Below are 15836 nucleotides of genomic sequence, written 5' to 3' on the forward strand. Positions count from 1 at the left end.
ACAATGAAAGGGAGAAAGAAAGAAATCAATAAACCTTAGTCTCTAATTCTCCCTCCTAAGATTGCTTTCAAACAAGATCATTTCAAAATTAACCTTTTCCTTCAATTAGAAAAAAGTGTTCTTTTGCTCCCACGACATACAGTATTATACAGTAGCTGTGTAAAGTATTTTTTAATACTTGTGACACCACTAGAAGGCAGTGGAGCTCTAGTGAAAGTCTAATTCTTCTCAGAATACTGCTCCATGCTGCTGCCTGAACACTTCACTATCCAGGAGTGTTCCAATATGCAGTGCGCACAAAAAGAGACTGGTTGTATTAACAGAGCAGTCTTCAAGGAACTGCACTACATCTGATTCCCCTGCCTCAGCATTATTTTCGCAATACTGAAACAAATTAATGAATATTCAAGCTTTGTGATAACATGATCTTTCAACCATTTCCAGGTAAGTTTTATTTCTCTGCTGAACTTAAGCTTTATGTCAGAAAGGAATGTCTTGAAAATCAAATATGTCATATACTGAGTATTTTTGTGGATGTGGCTGTCTGTCTACTTATTTACTACTGTCTATGTTGGCAGGGCAGACTCAAGTCCGTCTCTTACAGCTTAGTGCATCAATAGGGGCAATAAAATGAGGAGGGGGAGTTATTTCTGAACCTGCAAAATACACCAAAATAGGATGTGTAAGATATACAGTATACAGCTCACAAAAAGAAATAACAATGGGAAATACTTTATTTTTTGACTTATTAAAATGGTAGTAAGAATTATATATTCATTAAAAACAAAAGTAAAATATTTTGCTGCCTTTTTCCTGTCTAAAAGAAAAGGTTATTTTTCCATCTAAATTTGCATTTACCAAAAACAAGTACAGAGCACTGAGTAGTCATTTACAGAATATCAATTTATCATTGAAAATCTGAATGATCAGCACAGGACAATTCAAACAAAGAACACCTTTTCATCTTCTATATTTGTTTTGGTTTAGTCTCTTGTTTGTGTATCTAGGATCCAAAAATGAATGTAACATGTTCTGTCTTTATCAGGAAATAAATACATGAGTGTGATCATAATTTGAATGACAGCTGTCAAAGTGGGTCTTTGATGACACAAACTTATATTCCATTATGGTTACAGGCACAGAATTATTTAAGCTTTGAGACAGTAACTTGGATTAATGCTGAATGTGTTTGTTTTTTCCTTGCCCTCTTTCAAGATTCTTTGGAGTCATGTGTGAGAAAAGGAGTCAGGCACCAGGAAAAAATATCTGTTGGTTTGACACTAATTTGGATACTATTCCTCTTCCTGTGCTCTTTTTAGAGAAATATACTATTTTCTGGTGTAAAGCTTTGCCTCACTGAGGACGCATAGATTACAAGAACAAGACATTAGTTGCATAAATAAGATGGTGTTATTGAAATAAAATTTCTGTCTGAATCCTTGTGTTGGTGATCTTTCAGTGATACAATTTCAATGTGATCAAATGTATTTTGGAAAAAGGCCGTAACAAATCAAGGGTGAATGGAAAAATGCTATATTCAGGTAATGGAAATGTCATATCCATTTGTCAAAGTTCAATTATGGTTAAGGGGAAGTATTTTCTACTAAAAAAAGAGGGTTACTGGAATTTTCAATTGAACTTAATCTCACCTCCACATCTGCCTTCATTAAATGATAAAGGAGTTCTCCATAGCTGCCCTATTAAAATCTTTCAATCTGATATCATTAAGAGTTTACAAAAAAACAAAACAAAAGCTAGGTGTTACTACCGTATGCCCCAGAAACAATACACCCAGCATAACTAAATTGTTTTTATGTTTTTAAATCTTGGTCATAAATAAACTGCAGGAAAACCAAATAATAAACTACATTTACTGCATTTACTGTTATTCTGTGACATTTGCATCTATGTATCTGAGCAGAGATATGCAACATCCAAAATCAACAAGTCACCTTGCGAACAGGAGAACTAGACAACATAGTTCATAAGCTATATTAAAAAGCTAAATGGAAACCTTATCACACATTTTTACAGGATTTACTATGCTTATACCATCCTCCTACTTTGTTTTGTGATTTTTTCCCATTTGTTTTACTATACCCTATATACACCATTCACTACATTTTACTGCAATTTAACATGCAAAGAAGGTTTATTTAACCATGTGTATGTGAAATATGTGTTGCATCCCCTGACAGGTTTGCGGGATGAACTTACTGTACTGTATGTATTCCCAGTGCCTGTTGTTATCATGACGTTTTAGAAATTATATGTAAGAAAAGAATTCAATCTGGCAGTTCGGTCTTAGACTTATTGATTTTATATCCAAGTGACTTATGTATAATAATGACAAGAAATCACCCGCATTTTATGTCATATTATAAATGACAAATTCCTGTAGTGAATAAATTCATGTAGTGTAGCTCCTGTCTTCTGCATTACAAATGTGTTGAGCGGCTCGTATCTTATTTACAGTATATGGACAATAAATTGCACAATACAAAATTATTACTATAAATTAAAGTTAATATAATTATGGCTTTTCACAAGATGCATTGCACTCAGATTTAGCTGTAAATTAGAAAAGTTTAAAATATTTGGGCAAATACCTGTGAATACAAAGAAGAATGCACACACAGTTCAAAACAAATACTGTCCAAACAGCATTACGTCACACAGCTTGAGAACACAGTATGATTTCAAACTGTGATTGTTCTTAATACTATGTTTAAAAATCCAAACAGAGGCTATAACAGATTTATTTATACAGTGCTTAGAAATCAGGATAATAGACTGCAAATGACAAACTTATTTTGCACTAGCCTTTGGACAGTTTATGACAGTATATTTCAATAACATGAACAATAGTTGCATCTGCAAGCTGATGTGTTAAGCTGAAAGCTAATAAATAAAATAGTCAGGTGTGAAGTAATGTTATATTCATATTTATATTTGGAAATACTGAACTACAGCTGCTGGCTGGCGGTAGAATAATCCACTGTGCTCCAATGCCTGGTGTGTTCATAAAAATGTGAAAAAAATCCTTATTTGTTATTCTGTAAATATGATTACTGCCTACCCTAGAAGCCTCCAGGGTATGAATGTTCATAGTATGGCTTTTCAGTAGTATTCTGAGATTTTTGGCTTGAGACTGTAATTTACTGCCCATTTAAAAAATAACATGCTTCAAACTGAAGGGCTTTAATTAATGGTTTATCAGTTGTTTTCGATATATTTTAGGCTCAAGTGATAAAACAGTTGATATCTAGGCAGAGTACGTCTAGCAAGCTAAAAATATAATTTAATGGACTCACAGTAGAAGCTAAAAGAAATTTAAACATACAATTAAGTATCATTAGTAAACATACAGTAAGTATCATCAGTACCATTAAACATAAAGAAACATTGTACAGGGAATACAAAAGGTTTTAAGGGCCGGGATTGTACGTTATTTACTTGACGATAATGTTGATTCTTTAAGGTCAATAAATTCACTAAGTACAATGAAGTCAGAAAAATGAGCTGAAGTCATAATGCAACCCCATTTACCAACTTTAATCTTCTTTTCATGAACTATGCTGCCTGTGAGGTAATAAGGCTATGTAGTATTTTGTAAAAGACTCATAATCAATCTATAATGTGTATTTGGCAAGAAGGACCAAGAAAAAAAATACAATAGGTTTATTCCATGCTGAAAAAAAAGAAGAAAGAAAACACAACGTTTCAGCTGTGGAGCCTTCTTCAGGTGTGAGGCTCACACGTGAAGAAGGCTCCACGGCCGTAACGTTGTGTTTTCTTTCTTCTTTTTTTCCAGCATGGAATAAACCTTTACTTGTTCCTTTGCAGCCTACGCATGCTGATGCACCTACCCATCGGAACTACCAAGAAAAAAAATGACTGGGGAAAAAATACATACAATCCATCAGTGAGTTTGTAAACTTGATGGGAAGAAGTGCCTTTTAAAGTTATTAATTATTCACCCAAAACTCTTAACTCTCTCTAGGCACAGTTCCTTCACAGAGAGAGCTGCAAGTCGTTTCATTTCTCTTTTGAAATTCCAGCTGGTTATTTGTCCCTCTAATTGCCTGTGACAGAGGCGGTAAACCTTGGCACTTCCATTGCATTTTATGTCTTTGCCCCAGCTAATTTTTAATTATCCAACTCATTTTATGCATCTGGATTAATTAAATAATTACGCTGTAATCCAATGATTCATTTATTGGAAGGTTTATAATGGATGACTACCTTTGGCCTCATATTCTTTTTTGAACTACTTGCACTACAACATTATTGACAGTCTGTATTTTTTTCAATTGTATCTAAAATACACAGTTACATCATTCAGATTCAACAGCCCCCAATAACATGATGAAATTTAGAAGCCTGTTTTCCCTTCCTTCCTCAGTTCTTGGCTCACTTCTTAGCCTTAAACATTGCTGACATTCCGGCTTTTATTTCTAGGGAAACATGACTTTTGACATTTAACATCTTTAACATGTAAAAGTCATTACAATGGAAGGATTAAACAATTTCTTCCAGAACTCCTCTGCAAATCTTCCAAAAACGTTCATTTTGTAGTAACTTAAAGTTAAAAAATAGTTACTTAAAGTAACTTACAGTACAGTAAGTTAAAAAAATAAAACACAAAAATAAAAGGCATGATAGCTACACTTTCTGTGGCAACCTATTCTTTTTTGTCAATTGTAAAAGATATCATAATGTCTTTGATAAAGACAACCTATCATCAAATAAATATGATTTAAAGGTTGTACATTTGACATTAAACATACTAAATCAATATTGTTCTCTGCCTTTTGTGAGTGATGTTTGGCTGTACCTGACAATTAAGCACAACAATATTAAGGCACATTAAATTATTGAAAATATTATGGAATTGGTCAAGGAAGAACAAAACTGAGTGAGCACAAAACCTCTCAGAACAAAACAATGCTAAAAATGTTAAAAGCACAAATTTAACCTTAAAACTGTGTTTACAACCTAAAAATATTTTAGTTACATTTTAATCCATTATTTCTTTCTCCGCCTACAGATGCTTTCTTTCCTGCACCCTGACATTCCCTTTCTGCACTGGTCTTTGAAATGAGGAAGCAGTTTTGTGTCTTCTGAAATTTTCCTGATGGGTGCCATGAACAGGACCAGATTCCCTGGCCTGGATGAGGTCCCTCCAGGTTTCTCCACGAATAAGTCATTCTTTTTCAACTATTCAACTAATGCATTGCCTCCATTTTTGGAAGAGCCTTGTAACGTCTCACCCGGGGTCACTGTCTTCCTGGTGGCCTCCTATTGCAGTGTCATGGCTGTGGGGCTGGTGGGAAATGTGTGCTTGATTTGTGTTATAGCCAAGCAGAAAGAGAAGGCCAATGTCACCAGTATCTTCATTGCCAACCTCTCATTCTCAGACATCATGGTGTGTGCATTCTGTTTGCCCTTCACAGTGGTCTACACCCTAATGGACTACTGGATTTTTGGCGAGGTCCTCTGTAAGATGATGCCATTTGTGCAGTGCATGTCTGTGACTGTCTCCATCCTGTCCCTTGTTCTAATCGCTTTGGAGAGGCACCAGCTCATCATAAACCCGGCTGGCTGGAAGCCCACAGTGCCTCAAGCGTACCTTGCTGTCGTCATCATATGGATGCTCGCTTGCTTTATTTCATTGCCATTCTTGGCCTTCCACATTTTGACCGATGAGCCCTTCAAGATGCTGTCGCTTCTCACTGCCTCTTTGGAAGACAAGGCAGTTTGCAAGGAAAACTGGCCCTCCCATCAGCAAAAGCTGATCTACACTATGTGGCTACTGGTCTTTCAGTACTGTGCCCCTCTGCTCTTCATCCTGGTGTGCTACGTGAGGATCTATGCCCGTCTACGTAAGCGCAAGGACATGCTGGACAGAACCTGTGAAGACAACCGACGTATGACCCACAGCAAGAGGATAAATGTCATGCTGGTGTCTCTGGTCACTGTCTTTGCAGTGTGCTGGCTGCCTCTCAACACATTCAACATGGTGGCAGACTGGAACTATGAGGCGGTCATGTACTGCCACCACGACCTCATCTTCTCCCTCTGCCACCTGATGGCCATGGTTTCTACTTGTGTGAACCCCATCATCTATGGCTTCCTGAACAACAACTTCAAAAAGGAGGTGAAATCAGTGGTGCTGCACTGTAAGTGTAGCCCTGTGGAAGAGGACTATGAGCACTTTCCCCTGTCCACCATGCACACAGAGGTGTCCAAGACATCACTGAGGCTGAGCTGTAGGAGTAACTCTGTGTAGAACACTGGGTTGCCTTCAGTCAGACCAAGCGTGAAGCCCCAGATATAATATGAGTTATAATATATAAAGCATCAGTTTACCAGGGAACTGACGCACTCTGCTAGTACGTGCTGGGTTAAGGCTGAGAAATGTACTATATTATTGTCTACAAAAAAGCATTTTTAAAAGGAAAAAAACAACCTCGAAACCATTAATCCCACAGTGGATTTTACTCAGCTTACTCAGAAAAGAATTGGCTCAAATTTGTTTTGAAGAAAATAGGTATTGTATACAGAATGTGTAATGTGAAAAGTTAACAGCTTACGACAGTTTAGTATTTTAGTGTCATTGAGTAAAGTGCCAGTCAGTAATAAAATTAACATCCTGTTATTAAATTCCTGACTGATTATGGATTGTATGCCCATTCCTTTTGTGATTTAAAAGAGTGGTTTGCACCACTACACTGCCTTACTTCTGCCGATTCTCAGACATCGTGATGGGGAATTTACCATAAGTTATCATTTTTAGTGCTCTAAGTCATAGAGCCATTATTGATCGAAATATTGATATTTCTTCCTGAGAACAGCTAAATTGCCATATGCAAGGGAAATGAATGCAATAGAGCTCCACAAATTGTTCATTTTAAAGGTTGGGCCTAGAATCCAGACATGACTGGTTTGAGTCTGAGCTTTGCCAGTTATCACATGGTTTCAATGGGCCAGAGTATTCTGGACCTGCCATGTGTTACATGTGTCACTGTTAGTGAGCCCTGCTGGTGCTTGTGAGCCTGCAGTGCCGTCACTGAGAGCTGCAGCGCTCCTCCACACACACACCCCTGCAGACACTAATAGGCTCTGATGACAAAGGGATGGAGGGGGTTAACTTCTAGAAATAACATCAGACTCCACAGAAAGCAAAACATGAAGAAGAAATAAGGAGGACGTTATCAATCCTAGTGATTGAGGGAGGCAGTTTCGTAGGTGGCCTTCCTTGGATTTTTGCACAAGTCCAGATAGTATTAGCGATGGTAACAGGTGGAAAATTCTCACAAAGTCCCACAAAGATGTCAGTAAAGCAAGTGGGTACAAGGATGTGGGTATATTAAGAAAAATGTTAAAAATAATGAATGCAGCACCAGACCCACATACTCCTTCAAGTTCAGTGAATATCCCTGAAACACCTCTTTTCTGCACAATGCTCACAACAGCATCTTAGGAATCATTTCAAAGTCTTTATTTTTTCAGGAATATTAAGTGTCAATTACCTTTATCATTTAAGTGGAGTAATTATTTGCACTATTTTTTGTCTTATTTTATGCTTAATTGTTCAGCAAGAACACAAAACTGTATCGTGTAGAATATTGAATTCAGTCCTATTACAAATACAACATGGCAGCTGACTGCGTTTATTTAAATTTACTCATTCACAGTAACAGAAACGTAATGAAATACATAGCATTATATCATTATATGAGTATATTATCCATCTGGGATAGACAAAAATGGTATTATGAACACTGAATGTTCCTTTTATTCCATAAGTTAGAAAAAGGTCTATCACTTGGGAGACACATCAGAAGTTTTGCTTTTTATAAATAACCTTCGGTAGGAGCAAGGCTATTACTTTGCCAAAAACAACAATAGCGTGTTAAGATAATACAAAAACCCAAAACAAAACTAGTTCTTGCATGTACTAGTATTTACACAAGCAGAACAATTTCACAGTATGACTCACACCAATTCTAGGTCTGCACAAAAAGCAGGGCTTTCCAGGATGCATGACTAAATTAAATGTCTTGTATTCTGGATTTGATCCAATCTTGGTGTCCATAACTGCAACAAACATTACAAACTAAGTACCACATTAGACACCTTTTGCATGATAACATAAGAAATGCAAGGACTTAATACATAATCAGTTTTAAAATTGTGGAATGGAAATGCTTATTTTTTATGTCCAGTGCTTTAATATGGAATACATGTTTTTAAATGTGTTTAATTTTTTTACACAGTTCAAGGAAGCATGATTAAAAAAATAATATATATTGCTTTTTAAACATGAGAATGTACCTCATGCAATGTACAGTAAATAACCAGATGTCTTTAGTGGTGCTGCTTTTGACTTGTTTTATCAGCTGAAGCACTCTAGGATTCATTTCAGGGCCAATGTTCTGTATGTAGAAGAACTATCTTTTCTGGGGCTTGCCTAGAACAGTCATGGACCAATGTTTAAGTTCTTTGGTGCAAAGAGATTTAATTAATATTTTTACCACTTGGAAACTGTGGATATGTATGGTATGGACGTTTGTCAAAAGCTCGTGTTTTTTAATAAACTGCAAATCTACTGTATGAAAAAAAAATGAATCTGGTTTACAAACAAAACCAATTTCAAAGTAGTTTTCCTACTTTGAAAATCAAATTTTGAAATTATTTTTTAATAAAAGTGTCATATTATTGTATTTGAATTTTATGCAGAAATACTGATCCAGTTTTGCAGCACCCATTACTGTGATTTGTATGAATTCTGTTATCTTTTAAAAGAGAACATCTAGAAATTCCTAAACGGGGTATCAAACTCTTTCCTATAATTACTGAATTTGATTTGTTAGCAAAGTCTGAAATATAATAAGGATTATAAATAACTATTCTGCTTAAGATATAATGGCTATCATTGTACCTGCAAATAAACAATGCTGTATTTTTTTTGTGAATATTTATTTAGTAAAATGTTACAATAAACTTTTTAAACAATTTCTTGCTTGTTCATTCTTCAATGCACCAGCGCAAAAGAATATTTTTTCCCATACTTTACAATTATTATTTTATCTATGGATGATGATCCAATAATAACCTACCACTTACTATTCTAGTAAACCACTTATATGAAAACCCATTTAAAGGGGCGAAAAAGAATTGACTAATCAATATCATTTAATATTTTATTTACAGTAAGCAAGCTCAAACAATGCTAAACTTCTGTTTTCAAAGTTACCTTTGGCACTCTATATCTATGAGGATGGACTCAAATCAGTTTATTTTGATTTGTTATGCTATTTTATCAAAGTCACCAGTTCCTTTCTCTTGTACTAATTCAACAATATCACTGTTTTATTGTCTCTTTACTGAATTTATACGTTTAAATGTACTGTATGTAGTTTTATTTGAAAGAAATGCCAATGTAAATGAACAAGTACACAACAAATCGTTCAAAGCAGTTTTCCAATTTTGAAAATCATGTTTTGAAAACATTTCTTTGTGTCATATTATTGTATTTGAAAAGTAATTAAGAAAGTGTATTTGAAAAGTAATGACGCTATTAAAACATTATGGATAGCTACTCCTACCACTTGAAAAACGGAAAGAAAGATAAATAGCTATATTTCATTAGCTTGTTAGCTATAGTTCATTTCAGTCTCCTTGCTGATGTAATTATCACACTTTGTTTAGAAGCACATTTCTGAATTAATTGCAAATGAGCCTCTCTCACAGTTCATCCTTTCCCGAGGCTTGGTCATTCTGTGCCACTTCCCATTTTCCAACACATGGATGTTGGAAATTATGCAAAATTCCAAGTCCTCTGTCTTTCTAAGACATTATGCTAAAAACAATTCATTTTCACCTTAATATTGGCATGTTCAAAAAGGAATACTAAATTCATTGTGAGGCAGGGAGCTATATTCCACAGAAGGGTGCATTATAAAGAAACTCAGAAACTGGGTTAACATTGCTTGCATATCTCACGAGGGCAGATCAGAATGTTTGATTGCGATCCTGCAGCTGTTTCTATGCAATACTGCAATTTCATCCTCACAGATTTTGATATTGATTCATAATTGTTTATTTTACATGTAAATTCCAAACTTTTTCCCCCCACTTACGATTATCAAGAACAGTTCAATTATTTCTACTTATTTTAGTCTCATCATCTCAAGAGGTCAGAGATGCACCTGACACCTGCCATCACTTGCAGTTGAAGCTTTGTTCTGAAAGAATTACAGACCCAGACATTTCAAATGAAACAGCTGTGACAAGATACATTTTCCTAATATGAACCACTATAAATATTAATAAAACAGATCTCCGTTAGGTCACATGTCAAAGAGAGACCTAGATTCCTCTTGTTGAGGATTTTTAGTTCACATACATTAGCCATCCATTAAACTGACTTCTCTGAATAATAAGCTATAGCTGAATAGAGTTTTCTGGCACAAAAATCCACAGCTTTGAAGCATCAGTTGGAATTGTCTTGCTTATGTAAGAAGACTGCAGAGAGTTAAACAAATTCCCGGTTAATGGCTGAGCTCACTTCAGCCACAGATAAAAGAGCCACTCTCACCAAATGAACCTCCACTTACTGTATACAGTATATCTCACAGTATTTAAAAGTAGTTCAGGTGGGTAGCTGCGTCAGCATGCGCAGGCCACAAAGGAACAAGTAATAGGTTTATTCCATGCTGAAAAGAGAAGAAAGAAAACACAACATTTCAGCTGTGGAGCCTTCTTCAGGTGTGAGCTCACACCCGAAGAAGGCTCCACAGCTGAAATGTTGTGTTTTCTTTCTTCTCTTTTCAGCATGGAATAAACCTATCATGTGTATTTAAAAGTGGGTTTGACAGAGTAAAGTTTAGAAAATCATAAGTCAGCTCCTAAGAGCATTATAAGATGTCTTGATGTGTTTTAAACAAACTATTTAGAGTAACATTACTTATTAATACCCGAATTAGTGAGTCAAGGTATTGTTGTGGTAAAAGGTAATCTACCTTCTTTACTGACTGCACAGTTTTTCCACTTTCTTTTGGTCCTTACTCTTTGCACCAACACCATATTGTTCAGCTAGCTCCTGTGTAAGGTTCTGGGCTTGCTGACTGATAACTACTGTACCTTGAGCATATCTGGCATAAAAATATTACTTAGATGTAATATGAAACAAATATTAAAAAAATAACTTGTTTATTTACATCTTCTCTGTATGTATTTGTATTAAGTAGCTGCTAGTAACATACATTTTAAGACAGTATTGTGTAGCAGGGCTGTTACACTTGTATATATATTTAATCCTTTTGGCCTTCTTTGGTAGCAGTTTATTAACATTTCACAAAAGAATGTATGAAGTACGAACCCTGCTCCAGCAGATTTCAGCTCTATTTATTTACAGCCCTTAGGGAAATGTCCTAAGTAATTTCCCTGTAATTTTCTGTCATGCCAATAGCTAAAACAGAAATGCATAATGGAACTTTCTGGATCTCAGAAATAAAAAAGCACAATTTAGGCAGGACAACGTCTTGTGTTTTCCCAAACAATCTTATTCCCAGCACTGAGAGGTGTGACCAATAAAGGGAATGTTTTCAAATGGTTTCAAGCTTTTCCAACTTGCTCTGTGTTGTTGCAAAGTATAAGTTAAGGTGGTGTGTAGCAAAACCAAACTTTCAGACATGTATGTGGAACATGGAATTGTAGTTCAGTTTGGTTTTGCCCTGCTTCATCTCTTTAAAATCATTCATTTTCTCAATCTACGGGTTCAATGCATTCCTGGATCGTCTACAGTAACTCATCTTCATTGACCTTGAGCAATGGACCTAAAAATAAAACAATTAGGACAATTAGAGCTGCATGGAATTCAAAGATGCTGAAATTGGTAATTTAGTGCTACATCTGCCTACTTAGTATTTCTGCAGTCGTCTGCTACTTAGATATGGACAGCCTCCTCCTGAAAACTAATTAGGAAGCAATAATCAAAATAGAGATATTTCAAATTCAATTCTTAGAATTTAAGTAGCGTTCTTAAAAATCTGTAATCTAACAATTTTGGGCACTTATCCTAGTGAGGGGTATGAAAAGCTAGAGATCATCCGGGATGTGCTGCTTGCAAGGTGGGACTGAGAACAAGTAACTGCTCTCCCTCTGAATTGGAGGTCAGTCCACTGCTGGGAAGTGGAGAAAGTGATGATTCAGAATAACCAATCAATCTGGAAATTGATCTCAGCCAGCTCTGAGCCGGCAGTTCCAACTCCACACCATAGGGCCACCCCAACTATAAGTCAGTGTAAGAAAACAAAAGGCCTACATGTTTAAAAACTCAATAAGTTCAATTTTGGAAAAAATGGTTTCTAAATGACATTTTATGTTCCAGGACTACCTTTTATTCATCCACCCATTTTCTGTCAGGGAACCCATCAGTAGAATGGGAGGATCCTTATGTGTAACTGCGAATCCTGCAGAATGTGGAGTAGCACAAGGACAATCCAAAACACGTAATCCAGGGGCTTGGTCGATTGGAGAAGCAATGAGTCCGGTAACCAGGGAAAAAGACAATCCGAAAAACAAAATCCAAAGAGCGTGGTCAAAAAGGCAGAAGGAAAGGTTAAGAACTGGGAGAACAGTCAAAAAGGTTAGAAACACACACAAGAGAATACTTTGGGAGGCTTCTCAATAGTGAGCATGGGTTGGTGTGTGAGGGAACTCTGAAGGGAGAGGGACGTGGTTGGATAATTGGTCTGGGAGTAAGAATTTATGGAATCTGGTGCATGTGGGAATGTGATGGGTTCAGTTAGGAATGTAATTGGAAACAGTGGGTTTGGGAATGTAATGGCGTTGGGGCGTGACATTTCTAGCTGTAACGATTGTGAAAGGATTCTGAGGCAGAATCGGTAAGCAGCTGAGACAGAAAGTAACAGTCCAAGGTAGACAAGCACAAACACCAACTGTGAGCAAAGTGAAAAAAACAGGCTAGGGTCAAAACAGCAAGAAGAATCAAGGTCAAAGTCTGCAGCAAGCGAGGGACAAAACACAAGTCAAAAACCCAGAGCAGGCAAGGGAGCAACGCAAGCAGAAGAGAGAGACCGGAGAGACTGAAGCAAGCCTCCAGACTGGACAGTGAGTGAATAGGAAGGCTGGGTTAAATAGTAGTTTTACTGATAATCGGAAGCAGGTGTGGGCAATCATTACTGAAGCGATGCAGTGGAAAGCAGTCCTTGGTACTTCAGAGAGTAGTGCTTAGGTGACAAAAACTTCACGATCGGTGCTTGAGACCGGCCAAGAAAATGAGCAGAGAATCATCATTTTAAACTATGTAATATTATTGTGCCTCACACTAACGCCTTCATCCGATTCAGGGTCACAGGGGTGCCGGAGCCTATCTCGGCAAACAAGGGAAGTAAGGTGGGATACACCCAGGATGGGGTGACAGGGACTACATTTGTCATGTAATTAAAACAAGCTTATATAACTTCCTTTTCATTACAAGTATAGGCGTTTGTCAGAGCTTTCTTTTTACACAAAACTGTTTATTCTGAAATGTCAATTTTGCATACAATCACATACATATTTTATGAATCTATCACATAAAGACAACAGATATTTGCATATCAAGAAAAACTACTCAGGTACAGTAACTGATGTGGGAAGCATCAGAAAACTAGAGCTCTGCTGGTCTCCTTTTAATGAGACAATCTTTGACATTTTGCCATAACACCTGATATATGTACTGTATGTACTGTACTGCTATGTCTCGTTTTAATGAAAGGAAGACCAGCTATGGTTCATTCTGTTTCCAGCACAACAGTTTCAACTCCAATAGTATCACCCAGGCTTTGTAGCAGAAACACATGTATCAAGTGTCTTGACAGACTTATCTTCTCGATTGCTTAGACAGGATGTAACTGAGAAGGATGATTTGTTTACTGTTTGCTGAATATTACTTTTCATATTTTTTTTAATCCTTTTTTTTGGGGGGGGTGGGGGGGGGTTGTTGTTAAAAATAAATTGGCTTCCATCCTGGAACTTGTTTCTAGTCACCCTAAAGGGCAAATGAAGAATTTGATTCTTTACCTCCTCGGGAACAAATCCCAGCTTACCAGCCATTCAGGTTTAGAAATAAAAAAAAAAACACAATTATAAATCATACTCTTAGCTTCTTTCTGTAAATAAGCCAGCCTTATATTTATTTATTTCTAGCTGCTCCCTAAAGTACTCTCTTTCTTCACTCATCATATAATGTACTCCATTTTAAAACATTTATATTTTCCCAACTAACCTATTTAAACAGCATAGAGAAAATAAAAAAGGAAGCACTGAGCATACTGTAATAATTTAAGTAATATATTCATACTGTATCTAAAAACATTTTCTGGTACCATGAGCTGGGCTAAAAAGTGCAACTAAACAGTGAGATAGAAACAAGCCAAAGTGGCGTGTGGTTGGAGGATGACAGACTTCATCTGTAAATGGTGACAACTAGCTGAAGACCTTGGGGTCGGGATCCTGAGCATGCCCATGAACAAGGGCAGGTCTGCAGAGGCGGAGGATGTGGCTGGGGGCTTCTGACAGAGAAGGAGAGGCAGCTGAGCGACAGCAGGCTGCAGGAAGGGGGTGCTCACAGCACAGGGTGACGTCTCCAGAGACTGCTGTGTCGAACCACTTCCAGCTCAGCCGGACAGGCCTGGCGGGATTACAACAGACCAGGACGACGCTAAAAAAAATATTTTGCAACATGTGTAATTATGCAGCTCTGCTCTGGGGTTCCTGTGAAATTTGTCTGCAACCTCCCTGGATTAAATTTTCAGGAGGTAAACCTTCCACATACCACTTGCTCATCAAGTTGTCTGCTGCCATCCTTCTCAGTTAAGGCCTGGAATATAAATTATTTTTCACCTTTAACTGGATCTGGGAACCATGTAATCTCTGGCAGACTGCAGTTACATGAGTCATAATTTGCCACCTGGGCAGTTTTCTAGCTGTGAGCCAATCACCTCATCATAGAGAGCAACCTTCAGTAACAGCATTGGGATTTTTGGCTGCAAAATGTAAGCCACTAAAGCAGGTAAAGAAAGGACACATGTTGATAAAGCCTACATTCACAAAGTGAATAAAATGCCCTAATAAGAGCAGGCAGAACAGCAAATTAGGAGCACTAGTGTTTTAAAGAAATCAAGAGTTAGGCACTATCGTTCATCCATCAAGCCTCTAGTTAAAATCAGGATACAGTTTTGGTGCCAGGCTTCTTCTGATGAAAGCTCCTGTCTTTTCCAATCACAGGACGTATGAATGAAAAGGACATTTAGATTGCGATAAAAAAGAATTCCTCTTCCCAAAAAATAGAGTGTAATGATTTTGCTAACATGTTGCTCTATCATGTTGTAGCACCGCAGGTTCAGCGAGGATGAAAGACAGGAATTCAAGCTCTTTTATTTAACAGCACAATCGCTTTATTGTCAGACAAGCGTCTAACAACACAGCAGCAACAAGAAGAGAAAACCAAAGAAAGCAGCATACAACACACTAGGGTCATTTGGGGCAGAGGTATGTGGGGCTTAGGGTGGTAAGTGGGTACAGGTAAAAAATGATTTACATAAATCTGGGCAATGGTATGATGGTGTACACCCATTCCACAATCAGTCAGCGACACTGGACAGGGGCTCCCCTAGTCCCTGCCTGGCAAGTACAACTCCCGTCCCACTCTCTTCGACCGCAACGCCAGGCGAGGGTGCCACACTATATTCATCTTCATGATCGACATTTACCTGCCACCCAAAATATTATCTAATATTATTATTTTAACCATTTAATGA

The 15836-nt window shown here is 37.1% G+C and overlaps 1 protein-coding gene across 1 annotated transcript; it reads left to right on the forward strand.

The window, feature by feature from the left end:
- The first annotated feature begins 291 nt into the window (after positions 1 to 291).
- On the forward strand, positions 292 to 9023 carry npy4r (neuropeptide Y receptor Y4). The gene is made up of 2 exons (XM_088635423.1): positions 292 to 444; positions 5051 to 9023. Exon 2 carries the CDS (start codon positions 5138 to 5140, stop codon positions 6290 to 6292), a length of 1155 nt encoding a protein of 384 aa, XP_088491549.1. The 5' UTR covers positions 292 to 444; positions 5051 to 5137; the 3' UTR covers positions 6293 to 9023.
- Positions 9024 to 15836: the final 6813 nt, after the last annotated feature.

The sequence above is a fragment of the Lepisosteus platostomus genome, chromosome 6, assembly GCF_059453375.1.
Source record: "Lepisosteus platostomus isolate fLepPlt1 chromosome 6, fLepPlt1.hap1, whole genome shotgun sequence".
In the NCBI taxonomy this organism is placed as follows: domain Eukaryota; kingdom Metazoa; phylum Chordata; class Actinopteri; order Semionotiformes; family Lepisosteidae; genus Lepisosteus; species Lepisosteus platostomus.

Coding starts and splice junctions, on each gene's coding strand:
- npy4r (XM_088635423.1), top strand. CDS start 5,138: ATGGGTGCCATGAACAGGACCAGATTCCCTGGCCTGGATGAGGTCCCT.